This window comes from Martes martes (genome assembly GCF_963455335.1).
Source record: "Martes martes genome assembly, chromosome: 14".
Classification (NCBI taxonomy): Eukaryota; Metazoa; Chordata; class Mammalia; order Carnivora; family Mustelidae; genus Martes; species Martes martes.
The window spans coordinates 31,379,085-31,399,827 of record NC_137902.1 but is presented as its reverse complement, the minus strand read 5'-3'; the positions used below and the strand labels follow the sequence as shown (position 1 = coordinate 31,399,827).

General features: G+C 39.8%; 1 protein-coding gene across 4 annotated transcripts in view; it reads right to left on the bottom strand.

The window, feature by feature from the left end:
• Positions 1 to 761: 761 nt before the first annotated feature.
• The window catches only part of BLNK (B cell linker), a 111,323-nt gene continuing 91,341 nt past the window's right edge, over positions 762 to 20,743 (bottom strand). For all 4 annotated transcript variants that reach the window (XM_080823285.1, XM_080823284.1, XM_080823282.1 and 1 more), the window contains 9 exons: positions 16,746 to 16,815; positions 14,783 to 14,810; positions 13,909 to 13,951; positions 11,843 to 11,927; positions 11,257 to 11,288; positions 9,624 to 9,691; positions 8,680 to 8,763; positions 6,282 to 6,437; positions 762 to 1,537 (listed from right to left, as the gene is read on the bottom strand). In XM_080823285.1, coding sequence (XP_080679411.1) covers positions 1,418 to 1,537; positions 6,282 to 6,437; positions 8,680 to 8,763; positions 9,624 to 9,691; positions 11,257 to 11,288; positions 11,843 to 11,927; positions 13,909 to 13,951; positions 14,783 to 14,810; positions 16,746 to 16,815 — 686 coding nt within the window. In that variant the 3' untranslated portion in view covers positions 762 to 1,417. The remainder of the gene's footprint in view (positions 1,538 to 6,281; positions 6,438 to 8,679; positions 8,764 to 9,623; positions 9,692 to 11,256; positions 11,289 to 11,842; positions 11,928 to 13,908; positions 13,952 to 14,782; positions 14,811 to 16,745; positions 16,816 to 20,743) is intronic.

Below are 20,743 nucleotides of genomic sequence, written 5' to 3'. Positions count from 1 at the left end.
GAGCCAGGATCACTGTGGTAGCAGAAGGAATTAGTGGGAATTTCTTCAAGTAGAAAATAATTCCTTATAACACTGAGAAAAATTGAAACAGAAACCTCATACTTTAACTACAAATGGATGCTTTGCTTTACAAAAGATAAACCCAGTTTTCGTTCAGTTGTGAATTATCTAACATTTTAAATGATTCCATTGTTTTCCTAAAAGGAAAAAAAAAACCTTTCCATACACAATTTCCAAATTTGTATTTGATTTCACTGTCAAAAATGTATATGGATTGTACTATGTTCCTAGGGCTACCATAACAAAGTATTATACGTTGAATGACTTAAAAAAAAAAAACAGGAATTCATTGTCTCTCAGTTCTAAATGCTAGAAATACAATTATCTTTATAAGTGGGTCTGTGTGTTCATTACTCTGAAATACTGCCTTCTAGCCTTTCAAAATCTTTTCAGATTTTGCTATCTTATTCTGTAATCAAGTATATCCTTAATTATCTGATTTATCTTAATTAGTTGCTTTATCATTTAAGTGCCTGTTTAAAGTACACAGTAGAATGAAAAGCTTTGATATGACAAACTATATTACATTTCTAGGATGATCTAAGACCTTGGATATGACTGCTCATAATGGTATGTCTTTCATTCCTTAGTGTTCATCAATGCCTGCTTTTCTGCTCTAGTTCTGTGGGATTTTTCCCTAGTTTTGCTCTCATCCCCCTTTGAACCTCATATCAAGGACCCGCTTAATAGACATGCAGATCATAGAGAGTAGAACTATTTTTAATAAGCAAAACTAACAACATAATTGTGGACAAGATCTTCTAGAAAGTTCATATCTATATACATCTCCCATGTCTGGGTATGTACATCTCCCACAGATTAGTTGCAGTTTCCCACTCACAAAACAGACATCCCCTTTAATCAGTACTTATAAATATTGTACATTACCTATATTTTATTTTCTACATATTACAATTTCAACCAAGACATAACTGTCAAGCATGGGCAGTAGACATTACATTAGTGTACCAGTGACAATTGTGCTGGCCCAAATTTCCAGCAGCTTTGTTTTAATCTAAGAATATTATTTTCTTATATTTTAAAATAGTGTTATTTTCTTACATGACTAAAAAGACTTTACACCTATTTATTTTAAATAAAGATGTTTATTTGGAGAATATTAGTAGCATGATAACTCAATCTCACCAAATATTCACAGTTCATCAGGTCAGGCAATAGAACAAGTCCGTGTGAGCTTCTTATAAAGAAATGGATGACCACCTCAGTAGCTGCCTCCATCTTCTATACTATTACTGGATGATTCAGAATCCAAAATAAGAAGTTTAGGGACTTTTTCTCAAAAATAGAAATAAGGAAAATGTCTGAAGCAATGATGTTTGACCCTTTTCAAAAAGATCTATGAAACTTTAACTGCATATTTCAGTCTTGTCGAATCTTTTGTATTATTCTGATTGTCGATAAGAACCAGGGGGCTATGTTGATGATTCTTGATAATTTCAGCAACACTTCCAAAGTACTAGAGCAAGAAAACATAGATGAATTAAACATTGGAACTTATGTTAACTTCGAGCTCTGCTCCTCCGATCTTCTTCCACTTTCTCAAGTTAGTCAATGTTACTAGGTCTCAGCTGACATTCTACCCAAAAAAGTCTAATTTAACAAAGACTGTAATCCTTGAGGTGACCAACTCGGGCCCTGCTTATGTTCAGTTACATTAACAACATTGGCAGCCTCAATTACTGTAACCACTTAGAGGAATTACTCCATTGAGTTATGATGTAATATTTTAATGACTTTTTATTCAGTAACAAGTGTAAAACTGTCACACACTAAATTTCTCTACGTTTTTTACAAAACATGGATTATCTGTTATGTTGTACAAGTCTTAGACGCATGAACTGATGTAATAAATTAATCCTAGAATTTATTGTCAGAAAAAAGTTATTTCCCAGATTAATTGATGCTGGGCCGCCTGGGTGGCTCAGTGGGTTAAAACCAGATTAATTGATGCTTGTATTGTTTTTGTTTTCCTTTTTGAATAAATAAAGCCTTAAAAATTCTCATATTTTCATTTTTGCTCTAGTTCCCAGAGCTAATTATTAATTAGTTTAGAGTTAATTAATAATGGAATCCATGCTGGATTTATTTTCCTGTGTGCTAATTCCTATTGTTTATGGATTTTAATTTAAGGTTATCACAAATATTCTCCTGAAGAATTATCAAAATTTTAAATGAAAGAGAAAATAAGTATAACACAATATAACACAGGAAAGGAAATGAAATGCATTGATTATACGAAAGTGCTATAAGCTCATAATCATAAATACACTTAGAGTCATTTTTTAAAAAAGCAGTAATTATTTTGCAACATGCCATAAATTTAGCAATTATCAACAATTGATTTATTCTTTTAATTTTTCTTATAAAGACAAATATTTAGAATAAAAGTTTTTTAAGCCTTTTAATTAATTATTTGGATAGCTTCCAAATATCTATATACTAAATAAAGTATTCAGAATACTGGTTAACTTTTTCAAATGAAATACCAGTTGTCTTTTAGATAATTGACTATCTGAATATTATTAGGTTAGGGAGGAGAGATGAGAGACAAGGACCTTCAAGTATCTTTACTCTTTATTTCTGAACTTGCTCTTCAATCATTCAGCCCTTTAGCAATTGCCAATGAAATTCTTTCATGATACTCATAAAGACATTCATCCTGTTTGCTTGGAATAGCATGTTGTTAAACTGAATGCAGTTGGAAGTTAAACTGATGGATTGAAGAACCAGGAAATGAAATACCATGGCCTCTTTGAAGTGGATTCCAAGCAAAAAAGTGTCTTCTGAAACACAGTAGAGAGTTGCTATACTTACACAAACAAACATCTTATTCTGTCATTCCAGTCCCGGGATATTTTTGAGTATTTCTTTGTTGGAGTGTTTGCGGATTGAAATGTTTGAATAGGGAGTTGAGTTGAGTTGAAATATGTGAAGCAGGAAGCAGAGTTGAGGCATATTGAATGTGGAATTGAGCACAGTTGTAGTTTCCTTAGTGCTTTTTTAAAAAAAATGTTTACAGTAATTCACTGTATTTGAGATATTCATATGGACAGAAAAACAACCTGTTCGTGATAACTCAAAATCTTATGGTCCATAAAATAAACAGATATCAAAGCTATAAAATTCCTTAATATCATATCTGCATAATGCCAAAACAACTGCATAAAATAGTTCAACAGTTTATCAATTGGTTTCTTTTTCTACCCATATACACCCAAACACAAATACAGGCAAACAGACTTTTCATAATATCAACATTGTTGATATCATGTAACCCGAGCTTTCATTTTCCATTCAGATATTCACTGTATGGGAAAAATAACCTTTTCATTATAGATAAGTAAAAGTTTTAAGGGACTCTGTCTGCACTTCCAGATACCATTATAATATTTGTTTTGGTATCTATAGGCTGGATACGTAGGAAGTAGGGTGAAGTTCTGTTCTATTCATCCGATGGTAGGGATGAAGACTCTTTAGGCCAAGAGGAATCCCTTTTTACCAGAGTTTCCTTAGCAGGACAAAAGAGTCCAGAATCCCTATGGCAGCTCAAAATTCATGAGAATTTCAGAACTTCTAAATAGGACAGCTCCTTCTCCCACCCTTAAGCTTCTTCTAGAAGTACTGGACCCCTTCCTGGGGAAGCTTAGAATGAAACCATCCATCCAAAGTCACTCTGTCCTACAAGGATCACCACTATCTATTACACTGACTACTTACTACTAAAGAGCATTTATTTTAAATTTGTCAGATGAAGGTTTCAGTGAGAATGAAGGTTTTTGTGAGCATGGAAAAGCAGACAGTCCTGTTTAAGTTTAACTGGTGTTAAATGATAATGCAATCTATATTTTAAAACCCAAGTTTGGTCTTGATCCATGTTTTGTGTTTTCAGATTCAAGAGTTTTGCATTTTCTAATTATCTTAGACTATTAAAAGCAAAATAAAACCCCAAACTATAAAACTCCTAGAAGAAAACAGGGGAAAATCTTTATGAGATTGTATTTGGCAATGATTTCTTGGGTATGACACCAAAAGCACAGGCAACAAAAACAAAGATAGACAAATTGGACTACATTAAATTTAAAAACCTCTGTTCATCAAAGGTCACAATTAATAGAATGAAAAGGCAGTCCATGGAATGGGGGAAAACATTTGCAAATCATCTATCTGATAATGGATTAGTATCTAGGATATATAAAGAACTCCTACAACACAAAACCAAAAGATCAAATAACCCAATATAAAAATGGGCCAAGGAGTCAAATAGACATTTCTCCAGAGATGATATACAAATGCCAACAAACATTTGAAAAGATGGTCAAAATCACTAATCATCAGAGAAATGCAAATAAAAACTACAATGAAATATCTCCTTTTACCGATTAGGTTGGCTACTATTTAAAAATCCCAGAAAATAACAAGTGTTGGTGGGCACGTGGAAAAGTTGGAACCCTTGTGCACTGTTGGTAGGATTGTAAAATGAGGCAATCATTACAGAAAACAATATGGCAGTTCCTCAAAATTTTAAGATAAAACTATCATATGATCTAGCAATCCCACTTCTGGATATATACCCAGAAGAACTGAAAGCAAGGGTCTCAAAGGAACATTTGCACACCAGTGAGCTGAGCAGCACTATTTACAACAGTCATCAACAATAGCCAAATGTCTATGGACAGATGAATGTACAAACAGAATGTGGTGTACAGTACAATGCAATGCTATGAAGCCTCAAAAAGGAACGAAATCCTGTCACATACTACACAATATGGATGAGCCTTGAGGATATAATGCTGCAGGGAATAAGCCAGTCACAAAAGGACAAGCATGGTATGATGCCATTTATATGAGATATCTAAAGTAGTCAAATTCATAGAAATAGAAAGTAAAATGGTGATTGCCAGGGACTGGGAGAGAGTGGAAAAAGGGAGCTGTTTTCAATGAGCATAGAATTTCAGATATGCAAGATGAAAAGTTCTGGAGATCTGTTTTACAGTGTTGTAAAAAAAAATAAGTGTATAGTTTAAATACTAAACTATACACTTAAAATGATTAATATGGTAAGTTTTAAGATATGAGTTTTTTTTTAACCACAATTTAAAAAAGCAAAATGGAAAATACACTCATTGACAGAGACCTTACCAGTTTGTTTTACAAATGCAATTCTCCTGCCTGTAATCACTCAAACAAATAAATTCCTTCACTTAATAAGAACTAACCAAGAATCCACTGAAGGCAGCTCTTCTGCTATGCTTCTGGAAATACAGAGATGAGCAAAACCTAGTCTAGTCCCTGGTCTCATCTAGCAGACAGGACAAACACTTCAGCAATTACAATACTTTGTAATAATTCAAATGCTTTCTAACAAGTGCTGGGTTTGGAATGAGTATAGTTCTTTCTGAAAGAGTATTGAAAATAAATATTAACTTGAATTTTTTAAATGCTATTTTCTCTGCTTAGATTTTTCTTTCCACTTTTCTCATTCTCATCTTTAATTTTCATTCTATCTATTCAAACTCAATCTACCTTTCAAGGCCAGAACAAGTTTCACTCCCTTTCTGGCCACTTATGGATTTTTCCAGCCCATATTTCAGGGCTTTCTTATATATACATATATTTAAAAAAAAGCTGGCTAAACAGAGATATGGTAAATACTGAGTTTGGTCCAGATTAAAGAGGAGTTGGACTTCATATCTGGTTAGTATTCAAGACCTTCTATGATGCTTTTCTCTTGCTATTGGCCCAAAAGCTCATTCTGGTCCGAGGGCTATAGTCTAATATTTCAACAAAAGTTTCTGCACCTCCTCTGATCCTTCTCTGGTCATCTATTGGTACTTGAGTTGAGATCCTAGTTCTTGACTTAGGAGCTCTAGACACTGACCGTGATTCTACTTGACACTTCAACTTTGATTTCTATGTGTTGCTGAACCAAAATGCCAAATTAGAGTGCACTGAGTCAGGATAAAGGCACTAAGACACAGCCTTTATGTCATACAAGTCTTTCTTCCTTTCTGTTTTTTCATAGAATATGCTGCCTGAACACAGTATTTTATCTTGTACTCTTTTCTTTTCATGACATGTATGCATGCCTTGCACCAAATACTCTTGTATCATTTCTCTTCATCTCTAGCACCTAAATATGCTATGATACTATTGCACTCAATACATAGTTACAGAGTTGGATTGAAAGAGAAGTTACTGACCTCTTCACCATTTTTCTTTCTGCCCAAAGCATACTGCTTTGTTGCTTCAATAAACCGCACAGGGATATTATATACTCGCTTATTAAAGAATACAACTAGTGTATATGGCTGTTTGGAATCATGGCCAGAGCTCTTCCGAATAAGAAATGATCCATCCTGTTTATTAAAAGAAAAACACAATTATGGTGAGTATTACTTAGGTTTTCACAGGTTATAAATTAGTTTATACCTATATTATATTCAAAAGGTAATTACTGAGCTATGTGATTTTTATATAGATTACAGCTTATTATTTTCAAAGAAAATACTTCAGTAAAATATATACTTTTAGAAAATCCTGAGTGAAGTCAATTCTCACTTTTTGATGCATGAAATAAGATGCTATGTTTATGTATTTAGAAATGTGTGAAGGGGCACAGTAAGATTAAATATAGAGAGCATTCTTGAACTAGGAACCATGTCTACAAGTAATCTATGAATAAAAAAATACATGTATAGAAATGAAACAAATTCGATTCAAAAGTACTATGAGAAGAAAGCTGAAACTGGAAATCAAAACATTTCAGCTGGTGAAAATTCTCTTCCCTAAAACTTACATTGAAGCAGAAAAAAACCTGTAATACAATATACCAATCTAAATAAATAGTTTATAAAATATTCTAGAGGTGCCTAGCTGGCTCAGAAGAGCATGTGACTCTTGATCTTGGGGTCATGAGTTTGAGCCTCATGTTGGGTGTAGAGATTACTTAAAATGAATAAATGAATTTAAAAACTTAAAAAATAAATTAAATGTTCTAGAACCATTAATCCAAAAATGAACAAAAAATGGACAAAAAGCAGAAAGAAGAAATGCAACAAGAGTTGATCAAACTCAGGAAGGAAATTGAAGAGAAAGGCAAACCTATCAGAAATGAAGAAATTACAAGATGCCCAAGGGACAATATCTTTAAATGAAGATATGATAAATGACTGAAGCAAGGCATGGAAGCAACCCAGACAGGAGGAAAAGAGGAAATTAAAAAAAAAAAAAATACAATAAAGTCAGAGTGGTTGGAATGAAAGAAAGAAAAAAAAGGTCCAAAATGCATATAATTTAAGTCCTTAAGGAAGAAAAATAAAATAATAGAACAGAATTACTTTTTTTTTTTTTTAAGATTTTATTCATTTGACACACAGAGAGAGATCACAAGTAGGCAGAGAGCCAGGCAGAGAGAGAGGGAGAAACAGGTTCCCTGCTGAGCCCAGAGCCTGACACAGGTCTCGATCCCAGGACCCTGAGACCATGACCTGAGCTGAAGGCAGAGGCTTAACCCTCTGAGCCACCAAGATGCCCCAGAATTACTTTTTAAGACTGGAATTTAATAAAATGTTCTGGAAATAAGAGAAAACTTAAGTCTACATATTGAAAGGGGTTTCAACTATCTGAAAAAATTGACTTGAAAGTCAAGTCAGAGACACATTCTGGAAAACGATCAGACTTTAAAAGCAAAAGACCTGCAGAGCCTTCTGATTAAAATATGAAATTATACATACGGTCAAGAAAATAACATTTGCATCAGACTTTTCAAAAGTATCCTGTAAAACAAGGCAATCTAGTGGAGCAACACTTTTAAAAACTCAAGACAAGGATTTTATAGCCAGCCAAGATATCCTCTAGGTTATCAGATTATGAACAGCTTTGAATGTGCAAGAACTCAGGGAATGATGTAAATATAGTCCTTCCTGAGAATCTATTATAAGGCGAGCTTTGTCAAACAAAATAAGGTAACTGGGGAAGCCAGCAAATGGATTGATGGGAAAGCATTTAACATATTTAATTGCAGAGCTAGGACTAAAGCAAAGGTAGCAAAACCCAGTATGTAAATGTTATATATTCTGACAAAGGAGGGTGCAAGTAAAGCAAAATGGAAGGAGGAAAGAGAAAGAAAGGGAGATGGCATTTAAACTTTGTCTTTTCCAAACTGCTCCTAGTGTTCCTACATGATTGGGCTTGGCCTCTCCAAAAATTTACTTCCAGGTACTTTTTGCCATCTTGACCTTGATCTTTTAACCCATGCATTGATCCAAAATAGCCTGTTACTTCTCACTCCTGAATGGATCTCATGTAGCATCAAGCTTTACAGAGAGCTCCCCGGGGAGCCTTCTTCTCCCACTGATTGGAGAACAGTGGAGCCTATGGATCCTGGCAAAGAAAGGACAAGTAGAAATGAGACTGAAGAACAAAGAGGGAGATGCTTGAGAGAGAGGAGAGGATAGCAATTGCTATTGAATAAGTAAATTTTAAAAATCCCTGCATCCACAATGGTTGCAATTCTTTAGTCAGCAAATTATTGGGTCATCCCAATCCTGTGCCTATTACAGGCTGAGAGCAGAATATGGGACTTAAAAATGGTCAAACCTTGTTTGATCTGTATAAAGCCTCTTCTGCAGATTTCCGATCGCAGGCTCCAGCGTACCATGGCTTGCAGTGAATGTCCGCTTCCTGCGAAATGGAGGGCATTACTAAGCATGAGATGTGCCTTCAATAACATGGTACCTTCTGTGCACTGGAAACAAAGTCCCATTATGCATTACCAAGACAGACCTAACTATATTTGGACCAGCAATTTGAAAATGAGTTTTCTGCTTCCTTTGATCAACTACAGGATTATATAATTGACTTTTTTCTCATCTGGCCTTAGCTGCTAACCTTAGTACTTGAGCATTGTTATCGATCAATCAATCCATCCATTCTGCTAGATTCCTGAGCCATTTACACCTTTCTCCTAAATAGGCAATAAGCTCCCTGTCTATCACGATCTTACTGCTGTTGCTTTGTGGAGGGCTTTCTAATTTCTGAAGTGTTTTCATCAAATATACCTTATTGGATTCTTTCAACTACTCTGAAGGCAAGAAGGATACATATACTTACCCTTTCTACAGTCGAGAAAGCTTAGAGAGACTTGCCCAAGGGCACCCAGAGTTCTTTCTCTGTCTTTTTAAAAACTGTGCTGCTTTATGTGTTTTAATATCATATGCCTCCACAGATCTATTCTGAGAAAATTACACAGTTTAAATAGAATCTATGTGAGCGGAAGAACAATAAAAACAACACACTTCTTTGCTAGTTTTGAAGAAGCACAAACTGTTCTTAGGGCATCCAGAATACAAATTGGAATATATGGCGCAGGGGCTTAATCCCTGAAAGCAAAATGTGTTCCATACCCATCAGCGAATGACAACTCGCAAGCTGACTTAAAACATAGTCTGTCCTCAAGCTTCACCCCAAACTGCTCGTCAGAAGGTATCAGAGGACACTCCCTTTCCTGCAGTTTAATGATAACCATAAGAGTTCATTCATACCTGTTCTGACAAATGGGGGTTAGAGGAAAGTAGGCCATCCACAGCTGAGCTTCCCCCTTCTGGAAATCCTGTAAGGGATTTGAAAAATCAGTGGGTCTTCACTGTATCTTGAGCAGTTGGTATGCCTATACTTTAACACTGTGCTTGGTGCTGCAAGGGACACGTGCACTGAAAAATCACACACACGCCAAAAAAATCCCTAATAGCAGTGGTTCTCAAAGCATGGTCTGGGGCCCTCAGATCCCTGGGATTCTCCCAGGGAGGTTGTGAGGTCTTTTCCAAATCCGTATCTCTGTGAAGCCCCATTTTCTTCCTATACTTCAGCCATGAAGACATTGCAACAGCTTGAATATAGAAACAGATATGAGAATCCATCCATCTCTGTTACTCTAGATATTAAAGAGATTTAAAAAAATGTAAGACAAGGCCACTCTTCCCAATAAAGTGTTTTTGTTTGGAAAATACAGTCATTTTCATAAAAAATACGTTAGTTATGTTAACATGTAATGAGTTCAATATTTTTAAATGAAAAAATAAAGGTTTTAATTAAAAATTGATTAATAAATATGTTTTAATTGCCTGCTTTTAATTAATACATTAAATATTAATAGAAACAAGTGAACCAAAGTTCTTTGGGTCTGCAATGATTTTAAGAGTGTTAACATGGTCCTGAGAACAAAACATTTGAGAACTGCTGCCTTATGGCATAAACTTCCTCAAGGAGTTTAGAGTCTATAAGTGGAGACACATGAAATAGAGAGAAAACTTAACGGCATTCATTCATTCATTCATCATTGCATGCCTGCCATGGATCAAAACACTAGGGACAGATATACAGCAGTCACAGTCAAACAAAACAGCAAAATGCCCTGCACTCCTGGAGTTTAAATTTTAATGGAGTGAAATAGACAATAAAGACATAAGTAAATATATATACAATATTACAGAGTCGTAAGTACTGGAGAAAAATAAGCAGGGAAGGGACTGGGGACTAGCCTTGGACAAGCAGTATGTTTAAATAGGCTGGTCACTGAGGTGACACTTGGGTAAAATCTGCAGGAAGGGAGGGAGGAGGCATGTGGCTATCTCAGGAAAGAATGTTCCAGGTCAGAGGAATAGCAACACGCAAGGGCCTAGAATATCTGAGGGACAGACAGGAGGTCACTGTGTTTGGACTGTGGAGGGAAAAGTAGAGAACAAGGGATAGAGTCAGCCTGCAGGTAAGGAAGGCCCCCGATGTGCAGGACCGGTGGACCCCTTAGCATGACTTGAGCACTGACTTAAATAGCTATCATTTACTGAAGACCTTCTATATTCAAAGCACTGTACCAGGTACTTAATCTTCTTATTTTGAAAACAGTTGTACTGCTTTTATTAAAAAATTAAATGTTAAAGGTGACCAGAATGAACAGTGAAATATTCAATCAATACTAAAAAAGAAGAAAGTAAAAATTACCTCAAATTTATTTACTTTTGAAAATAACCATGAAATCAATATTCCTGGCTCCATTTGACAGAAGAGGAAACAAACCAGAGAGAAACGAGCATCCTCCAGCTGGACATGTTGCTCAGACACACGGATCCAGCCTTACCCACCACCCAATAGTGCTTTCCGTGGCTTCACTGTACTTACTTGGCAGGGGTACGGGTTTGTGATGGATATGTCTGAAAGGAAGATTTTTAGATTAGTTAAAGGGCAAAGCACAAGATGAGTAAGTGTGACGCTTTGCTTGCACTGAAGATGCTTGGAGCAGAGGCATCACAAAGGAGTCAACACAAATGACCAGTAAAACATCTAAAGATATGAAAAGGCATCAAAACCTTCAAAGTAAGTAAAACTGTCCCCTTTGGTTTTATAAAAGGAAGAGACTTGATTAAACTGTTCGATTTTAGTTAAGGCCAATAGTTAACTCAAATATTAGGTCTAAGCAGTTCTTTCAAAGCGTCTAAGTAGTTCCTTTAAAGTTTTTTTCCTATTTGACGCTTTTTAAAATTTAATGAGCACTGGGTGTATACACAACTGATGAGTCACTGACCTCTGATACTAACAATACTGATACTAATAAGATACTCTATGTTAATTAATTGAATGTAAATTAAGTTAAATTGCAATGCAGTGAAATGTCAGGTCTTTACCAAGCCCCACAAGCAAACGTCACTATGCAGTGTGACAATACAGGTGTTTAGGGAAGCTTATTTTTAAAGGAAAGGATTCTTACTTCTGGGGAGGAGGAAACACTGATGACTGCATATTTTCTTGTCTGTGACTAGATGTTCGATGGCGTTCAGCAGGTATAGGCCTTTCTGCATTAAGAAAATGCTCATATTAGGCTAGATTGAAATGTTCGTCTCCATGTCCAAACCCAGCAACATCAACTGAGAAGAACCGGATTTGGTCTGCTGTCTTCCCATGAACATGTCTTTCACCAGGACGCCTTCTGTTTATGCACCTGTCTGTCCGGTGATGGGTTTGCATGATTAGGATGAGGACCCTTACCCAACAGTGTTACAAACACACCTTCCCCTTCTCTGGCAATATCCATGGGGACTGAGCCTACGGGGCGGACCTTTAAGCGTGTGAGTATAGGCAGCAGCCAAAGACGAACCAGTTCAAACCATGCCAATGTTCCCCCCAACAGGTGTTACAACATCCCAGCAATTTTTACTGATAAGAGGCAAAATATCAGAGTTTGCAAATAATCTACTCATTTTGAAAAATTACAGTCTTCCATTACAGGAACCCAAAAGGAATACATGTAGTATGAACTCAAAGATTCAAAAAAATGGTAAGATAGACTTCGGGGTTTCTTGTAATGCAGCGATATTCAGAAGCCTTGCATCCCTGAAGGATATTTTAAGTCTACGGCAAGTTACTCTGAGCAGCCATGTGAGATTTTTTGTTCATGACTTTACAGCTTGGTAATTTCAGAAGGACAAACAGTAAACACACTTGGTTTCCACAGCCTGCTGAGATTTGATCACCCCGCTTTGCTTCTCCAGTCCTGGAGGCTTCTTCCTCCCCTCCTTCCTTGTCCCTTCCTTCCTTCTGTCCATCCGTCCTTTCATCCTTCTCTCCTTCCCTCCTTCCTAGGTGAGAAGAGCCTGCTTACCCACACTGGGTTTGGATAATGGTTGTCTCTGTTCTTGAAACAAGTCACAAAACAGATGGCATGCCAAGCGCTTGCCCTACGAGCCCTTTGGCAACAAGGACACCGGAGCTGCATGGGGCATGCCAGGAGCTCATTTCTCTGCTGGTTTTCAAAGGCCCCCGAAGCCAATAGAATCTGCACAGGGTCGAGCTTACTTCCTACAGACGCTCACTCTAAGACTCCACTATTACTCGAGCTCCACGCTCAGCAGGCATGGGAGACTCTAAGGACAGCAAGGCAGAAGCCTCAAAGGACAGGCAGAAGAAAGGAAGGAAGACAGCAGCAAGGGGGGGATACCTTAGAAATATCCTGGAGGAAAAAAGATGGGGGAAACAGATGTAAAAAACCCCCCAAGTGGAGCAGTTAAAGCAGACAGGCGAGTTGTAGGACACATTCAGGACATGTCCGCCATCCATCATCAGAGAAACCAGGACATTTTATGGAGATGTGCCCACGAGAACTCAGGAAATGGGGAGAACACTCACTCGGCTTTAACACTGGGTAGTTTCAGTTGTGAATTAGATGGGTTCAGGACTCACACTTCTATATAGTGTTTTAAGTGTTGAAAATATGGGTAATTCTTACTTCTTCCTGTTTTTTCTTCCCCTCGAGTATTTATCAAATACAAGTATTTTTTTTTAATATGGGAAAATTCTAATTAAAAGTACATGTAAGATTTTTAGGCTATGATAGGACAAAGGAAAACATTTGAAGGTGTACTAAAACATATATTTGAATTCAGAAATCATTATTTTTAAAAACTTAGCAAAAGAACTTCTTCAAATAAATTTTTAAAAATTGTATTACCTTAACTAAGCTATTAGTTCTAAGATCCGTGTATAGCTCTGAATAAGGCTTCATATCTATGACCATGGCACTGTTTCTGGAAAGTTGTACGGCTACAAACAGGCAGGTTTGGGGCATGTAGACTATAGCTTTGCCCCACAGACACTGGGCTGAAAGCTCATGTCCTTACTACTCATTGCAAAGTAAAGGCCATTTTGTTTCGAGTTTCTGAGTTTCATATATACAATTGCCTTATAGTGAAAACAATTTACAAATACACTTATGCACAAATCCTTAATTCAAATAACTTTAAGAGAACATACTCATCCTTCAGGATAATACAGATTTACCTTCACAAACACTTGAGGCATTCTGTGGAGAGGCAACTGGAACCTATTTAAAAAAAAAAAAAAGGCAAGGATATTCCATACAGTCGAAAGTAGAAATGAATGTCAAAGCAATATTAATAAGATAAATATTTAGGAGGACATTTCTTTGATGCATAGCTATTCTTTCAATCACAAGAACAACAACAACAAAACCCACACAGCTCTCCGCCCAACATTTGCATTATGTGAGAGTGGACTAGAAGTAGGTCATGGAAGGATCAGTGTTGTCCTGGTGTAGGGACTTCCCTGCTCTGTCAACAGGGTTGATGGAAACTGTGACCCGTGGTAGCTGCTGGCCCGTCGGTCTTTGGTCTTTGGTCTTCAGGCTGCCCCTCGGTGCTTGCTAAGTGACTGTAAATGTCAGGCTAGGGGGTAGGTACTAGGTCAAGGTGGGCTTCCTCAAACAGTGGGCTGGCCCAGGTTCCCCGCACTCCAGCCGGAATCTGAGTTTAGCAGGCCTATGTGCGCCTGATACACCATTAGCTCCCAGGCCGGCAGATGGAAAGCAGGCAGGCACCGTTAGCTCCCAGGCCAGCAGATGGAAAGCAGGGAAGGCAGATGTCAGGGGAGGTAGGGAGCCTGGCTTCCACCTTGGATCTGCGGCTCACACTCCGAGAAGCCACACTGGGTCAAGTGAGGATGAGCGCCCCCCCATGCAGCACCTTCCCCGGCTAACCAAGAATGCATAATTTCTCTCTGGACTGTCTGGGCGGCAAATTCACTTGCTAGAATCGCTGCGTTCACCTTAGCTGGAAGCATTGTCAACTTTAAATAAGGGAATAAGCATCAGCATTGCAGGAAATATAAAACACATTTAAATGCAAAATGAACTTACTGTCTTCAGCGGTGTAGCTGGTTTTTTCCTGGGGGGATAAAAAGATGGGCTTTGTTAAAACATAATAGAGATAAAGCAGAGCTGACTCCATATCATTTTACTCTTGAATTTAAACTAGTGTCATGAACGTGGTACAAGTGTGTTGGAAGACGGTCCTTGAAGGGCAGAGGGGGAGGGAAACAGGATCTAGCCATGACCCTCCTAGCTGCAGATAAGAGTCCACTGGCAGAAGGCAAGGAGTTAACTGGGGTAAACAAGAGTGAGAGTTGTCAGGGAGCCAGAAAACTGAATTCTTCTTCCAGTTCTGCTGCCGATTACTCTGTGACCTCAGGCCTCTTTGACAAGGGAAGCTTGTTGGAGCTTTAAGTTTCCTTGTCTATAAAATGAAGACTAGCATCAGTATTTTCCAAGGCGTAGGCAGAGCCCTCCGAGCCTCCAGCAGGCCCCTCAGGCTAATGCCTGGGGCCGCCGGTGGAGACAGGACGGCCCAGCAGGGGAGGCAGTCCCCAGCACCCTTCCTGCCGACTGTTGCCCTGCCTCAAGTGACTGTTCTCTACTAGACATCTGCCCAGGGTTTCATCCCGAACAGAGAAATCCAAGGCCAGCACAAGTGTGAAAACCACTGGGATCTGCAGTCCTGAAGGGGTTTTCTGAGCTAACTTCGGTTTGTCTTGGTTCTGGTTGAGACTGTAATCTTTTAATGGTATATGCTTCTTTTCTGTATTTTTTTAAAGACTCTCTCACCTTCTCTCTCTCTCTCACTTGCTTTGTTTTTGGCTGAGAGCTGAAAGACTGGGGGAAGAACACTAATAATTCCTAAGCGCCCGGCACAGGGTTAGGCTTTTCATCTGTTATTTAAACCTCACAGTGACCTCTAAAAATGGATATTATCGTTATGTTTCAGAGATTAGGGAACTGAGGCTCAGAGAGATTAAGTAACTTGCCTAAAGTAATAAAACTGAGCCAACGAGAACTTTTGGTTAATAAACCCTTTAACTTAAGAACGTCTTTGCTTTGGGCTATCTGGATGGCTTAGCCGGCTCAGCGTCCAACTTTTGCTTTTGGCTCAGGTCGTGATCTCAGAGTTGTGATCTTGGTCATGGTCTCAGGGTTGTGAGATCAAGCCCTGCCTCGGGCTCCAAGCCCACTGTGGAGTCTGCTTAAGTTTCTCTTTCTCTGTCCCGCCCCATGACACACACTCTCTCTCTAAAATAAATCAATAAATCTTTAAAAAATGTCTTTGCTTTATGCAGAAGCAGAATCAAGATAATAATCATGCAGGCTGGCTTTGCACATATTTAAGTGTGCTTTTAAAATATCCTATTGAATCCATATAAAATTATGGGTCACTGTTTGTGATATTAACTTATTGTATCGCCTAACAGTTTACAAAGCTCTTTTAAATTCAATGAGAAAGAACAGTTCTCTTATTTCACCTTGGAAAGGAAGCTCAGCTGTGTGGCTTGGATCAAACCATCAGGTGCATGTTGTGGGTGTATGTGTGTTTGTTTACAGATCATTAACTACTTGAAAGAGAAGTGGAGGAGGAGAAAGTAAAGATGAAACCTGCTCGTGGGTCTCAAAATTATTCAGGTGCTGGAGCTTCTGCGCGACGGAACTTAAGATTTAACTAACAATTTAGGGGAGGAAAGACTGCTAGTCTTAATTTCAGCAGGGGACTCCCTCGTCCACCTTAAGCCAGGGTGGTGGTGGAGGAGAACAGGATAGCAGGCTTCATTTCCACACTTTAGGAACACACCTGCTGTGGCATGAGGTGCAAGCGTATCTGAGCTTGGGCAGGTGTGCTCTTCTGGGTGGAAATAGCGGAAAAGCACCTGCTGCCCCCCCCCCCCAGGTTCTCAGGCAGGACCCCTTGGTGGATTCCACGCAGGCCTGCCCACGACAGGAGTGGGGACCACCCACTCACACCTCACAGGGCTGACCCTGCACAGCCAGTACTCACCCAGCCCTGGGCAGCGGGGATGGTGCAGCAGGAGAAGGTGACTTCACGTCCCAGGCCCCACTGTTACGACCTGCACAAACATACACACAGGTCAGTCCTCAGCTCCTGTACGCGGGGCCGATGGTCACAGTGAGGGTGGCCTTCCCGAGAAGCTCAGAAATACAGGCACATTTTTGGTTGCTTTCAGTTAAGCATGTCTAGGTGGTTATATTGATGCTATTGGGGAAAATCCGTAGGCCAAGGTGATGACATATTTAAATAATGTTAATTTATAAGCTTGGAACCAGGGTGTGAATTAGGGACCCCAGCTTAACACTTCTAAATGACTTTCTCTTTTCCCCCATGGGACAAGTGTGGAGCCCCCCTGATTCTGCAAGTTCAGTAAAAGGTCCACAGGGTTCCTACTGGAGAAGCCAAGAGCACACACTTGCATCTGTGTATGCTGCACCAATGTGCACACCAGTGGTGCCTGAGAGGGAGAGACACAGACCCACCACTCCCACCTTGCCTTCAGGCACTGCTTTTGCATAATCACACTGACTTACAGTCTATGCACCTAACCTCACGGCCAGAGGCTGTTCATTCACCTCTGAATTCTCAGCCTCGGCCCATTGCACAGATAGGCAGACTGAGACAAATGACAAGCTACTGCCCAAATCTCATCTTCCAAGTCAAAGAAGGGACCCAGAGGGCCTTGTTCACTAGCTCACTTCCCCCCTGGCTACCTAAGATAGAAAGCAGACAATCACGAGGGAGAAACCGAGAGGCTGGCAGAGCTTCACAGCTGGGACAGAGCAGGCCTTGAGGGGGAGAGCCAGACATGATGCCAGCTCCCCTCAGCGTCTCCTGCCTGCCTCCTCAGGCTGATGCTCACCTGCCTGGACATTATAGCTCCGTGAGCCAAAAGCTCATTATTGAATTATATCAAACTGAATATACATTGTATTAAGAACCTACTACATTTCTAAGTCCACGATTCCTGTTGGACCTACAGGGGATACTCTGTAAACAGAGGCTGGACCTGAGCTCAGTATGTCTTATTTTAGTTTGCAAGATAAAGCACATATAGGTGAGCATGGAGGAAATAATCAGTTACTAAGAATTTCTGAGAACCTGGTTTGTGAAGAGCACTGTGTTAGGGGTTGTGGGAGAGGTGGGGGAGCAGAAGCCTCTGCCCTTCAGGATTTATAACCCGAGGACATGCACACGACATGCCACCGCATCTGACGGGACCACCTGTCCCAAACAAAAGAGAAGGGCCTCAAGAACAGTAAAAATTGAGTCATAAAGCTCATTTTCCTGTACTCTACCAGAGAGAGGCCTTGAGGCCTTCACTCAGGGCCCATCCACTCGCCTTCTACATTCAGTTCTTATACGGGGCTGATTTCTGGCGATGCTTATAAGTCCGAAGAACAGCCAAGAGCGTGCCGTGTCGCCTCCACAGCGCCCCGTGAAGGAACGCCCCTCCACAGGACTCACACCTAGATGTTACCTGACCTTGATGTGACTTTGGAAAACATTTTAGAAACATTTTGAAAAAGAGACGATATTAGGAATTTTTAATATTTCACGTGCGGATAAATGGAAACGTCATCAGGAGTGTGCGTCCAGCTGTGTTTCATCAGCCAGTGGACCAAACGGGTGCTGTCCTTCACATTCTTAACACCTGATTGACCCTATTAAAATACCCTTGGCTACTCACAGATTTTGATGTAAGATTTCAGGGAAGGGGGAAAAAACCCACCCTTGTCTGAAAAATAAGGAAGTAGAAAGAAGGCCTAAGTCAGAATTTCCTCCCAGGGGTTTTCCCTCTTTTTCAATGCTATGGGCTCATCTGGCCTGGGTACGTTGTTGTTCTCATATTTACTGCCTGGCTTCTCTCCTAAGCTTCCCTTCCCTTCATATCTTCAGTCTGCCACCATGTTCCTTCCCCCTTCCTTGCCCATAAATCACTTCTGCGATCGGGGGCAGGGTGGGGGGGGCAGCATGCCGCTCTACTCTGAGAAAGTAATCCAAGCACAGGTGGAAAACCCATGGTTTCTCAACAGGAAGACGAGGTTCTAGGTATTTCTTTGCCACCACACTGGCTGGGTGGCCTCTTACAAGCCACTGAACCCTCTCTGTGAAATGGGGACACAACCATCTACTTCGCCTAACTCAGAGTTACTGTTGTAAGACAACAGGAGAACTTTGAAAATGTAAAGAATTAGACAAAATAAGCTAATATCACTGGAAAGGGACTGAAAGTATTTGAGGTTAAAAACATTATGCTAAGTGAGGGCGCCTGGGTGGCTCAGTTGGTTAAGCAATTGCCTTCAGCTCAGGTCATGATCCTAGAGTGCCAGGATAGAGTCCTGCGTTGGGCTTCCTGCTCAGCAGGGAGTCTGCTTCTCCCTCTGACCCTCTCCCCTCTCATGCGCTCTCTCTCTCTCTCTCAAGTAAATAAATAAAATCTTAAAAAAACAAAACAAAAACACATTATGCTAAGTGAAAGGAGCCAGATGGAGAAGGCTTGATACTGTATGCCTCCATCTATATGAGGTGTCCAGAAAAGGCAAATCTATAGCAACAAGAAGCAGATCAGTGGTTGCCTGGGGCTGCGGGTGGAAGAACATTCACCAAAAACAGGCACAAAGGATCTTTTGGAGTTGGGGTGGGGATGGAAATTTTCTAAAACTGGATTGTAGTGATGGTGAAAAAACTCTGTAAATGTAATGATTTATAAAAAATACTGCATTATATGGGATGCCTGGATGGCTCAGTTGGTTAAGCAGCTGCCTTCGGCTCAGGTCATGATCCCAGCATCCTGGGATCGAGTCCCACATCAGGCTCCTTGCTCGGCAGGGAGCCTGCTTCTCCCTCTGCCTCCGTCTGCCAGTGCTCTCTCTCTCTCTCTGACAAATAAATAAATAAAATCTTTAAAAAAAATACTGCATTATACATGTAAAATGAGTTTGCTTTACGATATGTAAATTATAACCCATAAAGCATCTCGGTAAATGGGATTATCACTATTTCTGTTTTAGCATCTTGTTATCAACAACCACTGTGTCTCCAGGTGCCGGGCTCTGTGCTGGGTACTTTGAATGTGCCATCTCAAAGCATCACCTAACATCCCGTGGAAGGAATGGAGGCTCAGAGAGGTTAAGTGGCAGGGCTGGGGTTGAGGAGCAAGGCTGGCTGAGCTGAAAGCCAGGTGGACACTTCCTCTCCAGCCAGTGCCTCCTAATGTTACTGTGGGGTGTGATCTGGCAGGTCAGGTTCAATTGTTGTTTCCACTTTATGTGGGTAAAGATTAGTGAAACAGAGAGGTGCTTTTGTGGCTGCCCATGGAAAGATGGAGAATGACTCTCTTATCTCATAGGCTGGTGACCGTCTCTGCTGCTCTGGGCCAGAAGTTAGACCCAGTGGCATGACTGGGGTAGGACAACCTGGTCCCCTCTTTGTGACCAGGATCCTTGCTTTCTGGCAAAGCCAAATTCTTGGCCAGAATACTCTGAGGGAGAAATTGAGCATGTGATAAAGGGAGATGTGTCCAAAAGCATAATAAAAGAGAAAAATCAGCTTTGTTTTAATTGTACTGAGCAAAAAATGATGCTAATGTTTGCACAGCTGGTGCTTACCCAAGTTTCTCAACTAGAAAGATGGCCTACTCTTTGTATTTCCTTCTACCACATATATTTTATGGATCACCCTCTCCTCAGTTTTACATACAATGTTGGTGAGTTTCCTTATCCTTAACAATCTCAATGCTGGCACAGGAAGCCCTTGGGATTTCACTCTCCTCTAGCTGTTCTAGAAACTCTATTATTATTAGTGGGGCTTGCACACCAGCTGGAGCGTCCCTTCCTCTCAGGGACCGTGTGAGCTCTTACCGAATAGAGATTTAATTTAACCGCTTCAGAACAATTCGGCTTATAGGTAAAATTCAACATGCATATTAGCAGGGAATTGTAAATTCCCAAACTCCTCCCCTGTTTTAGGAAATAAGGAGAGAA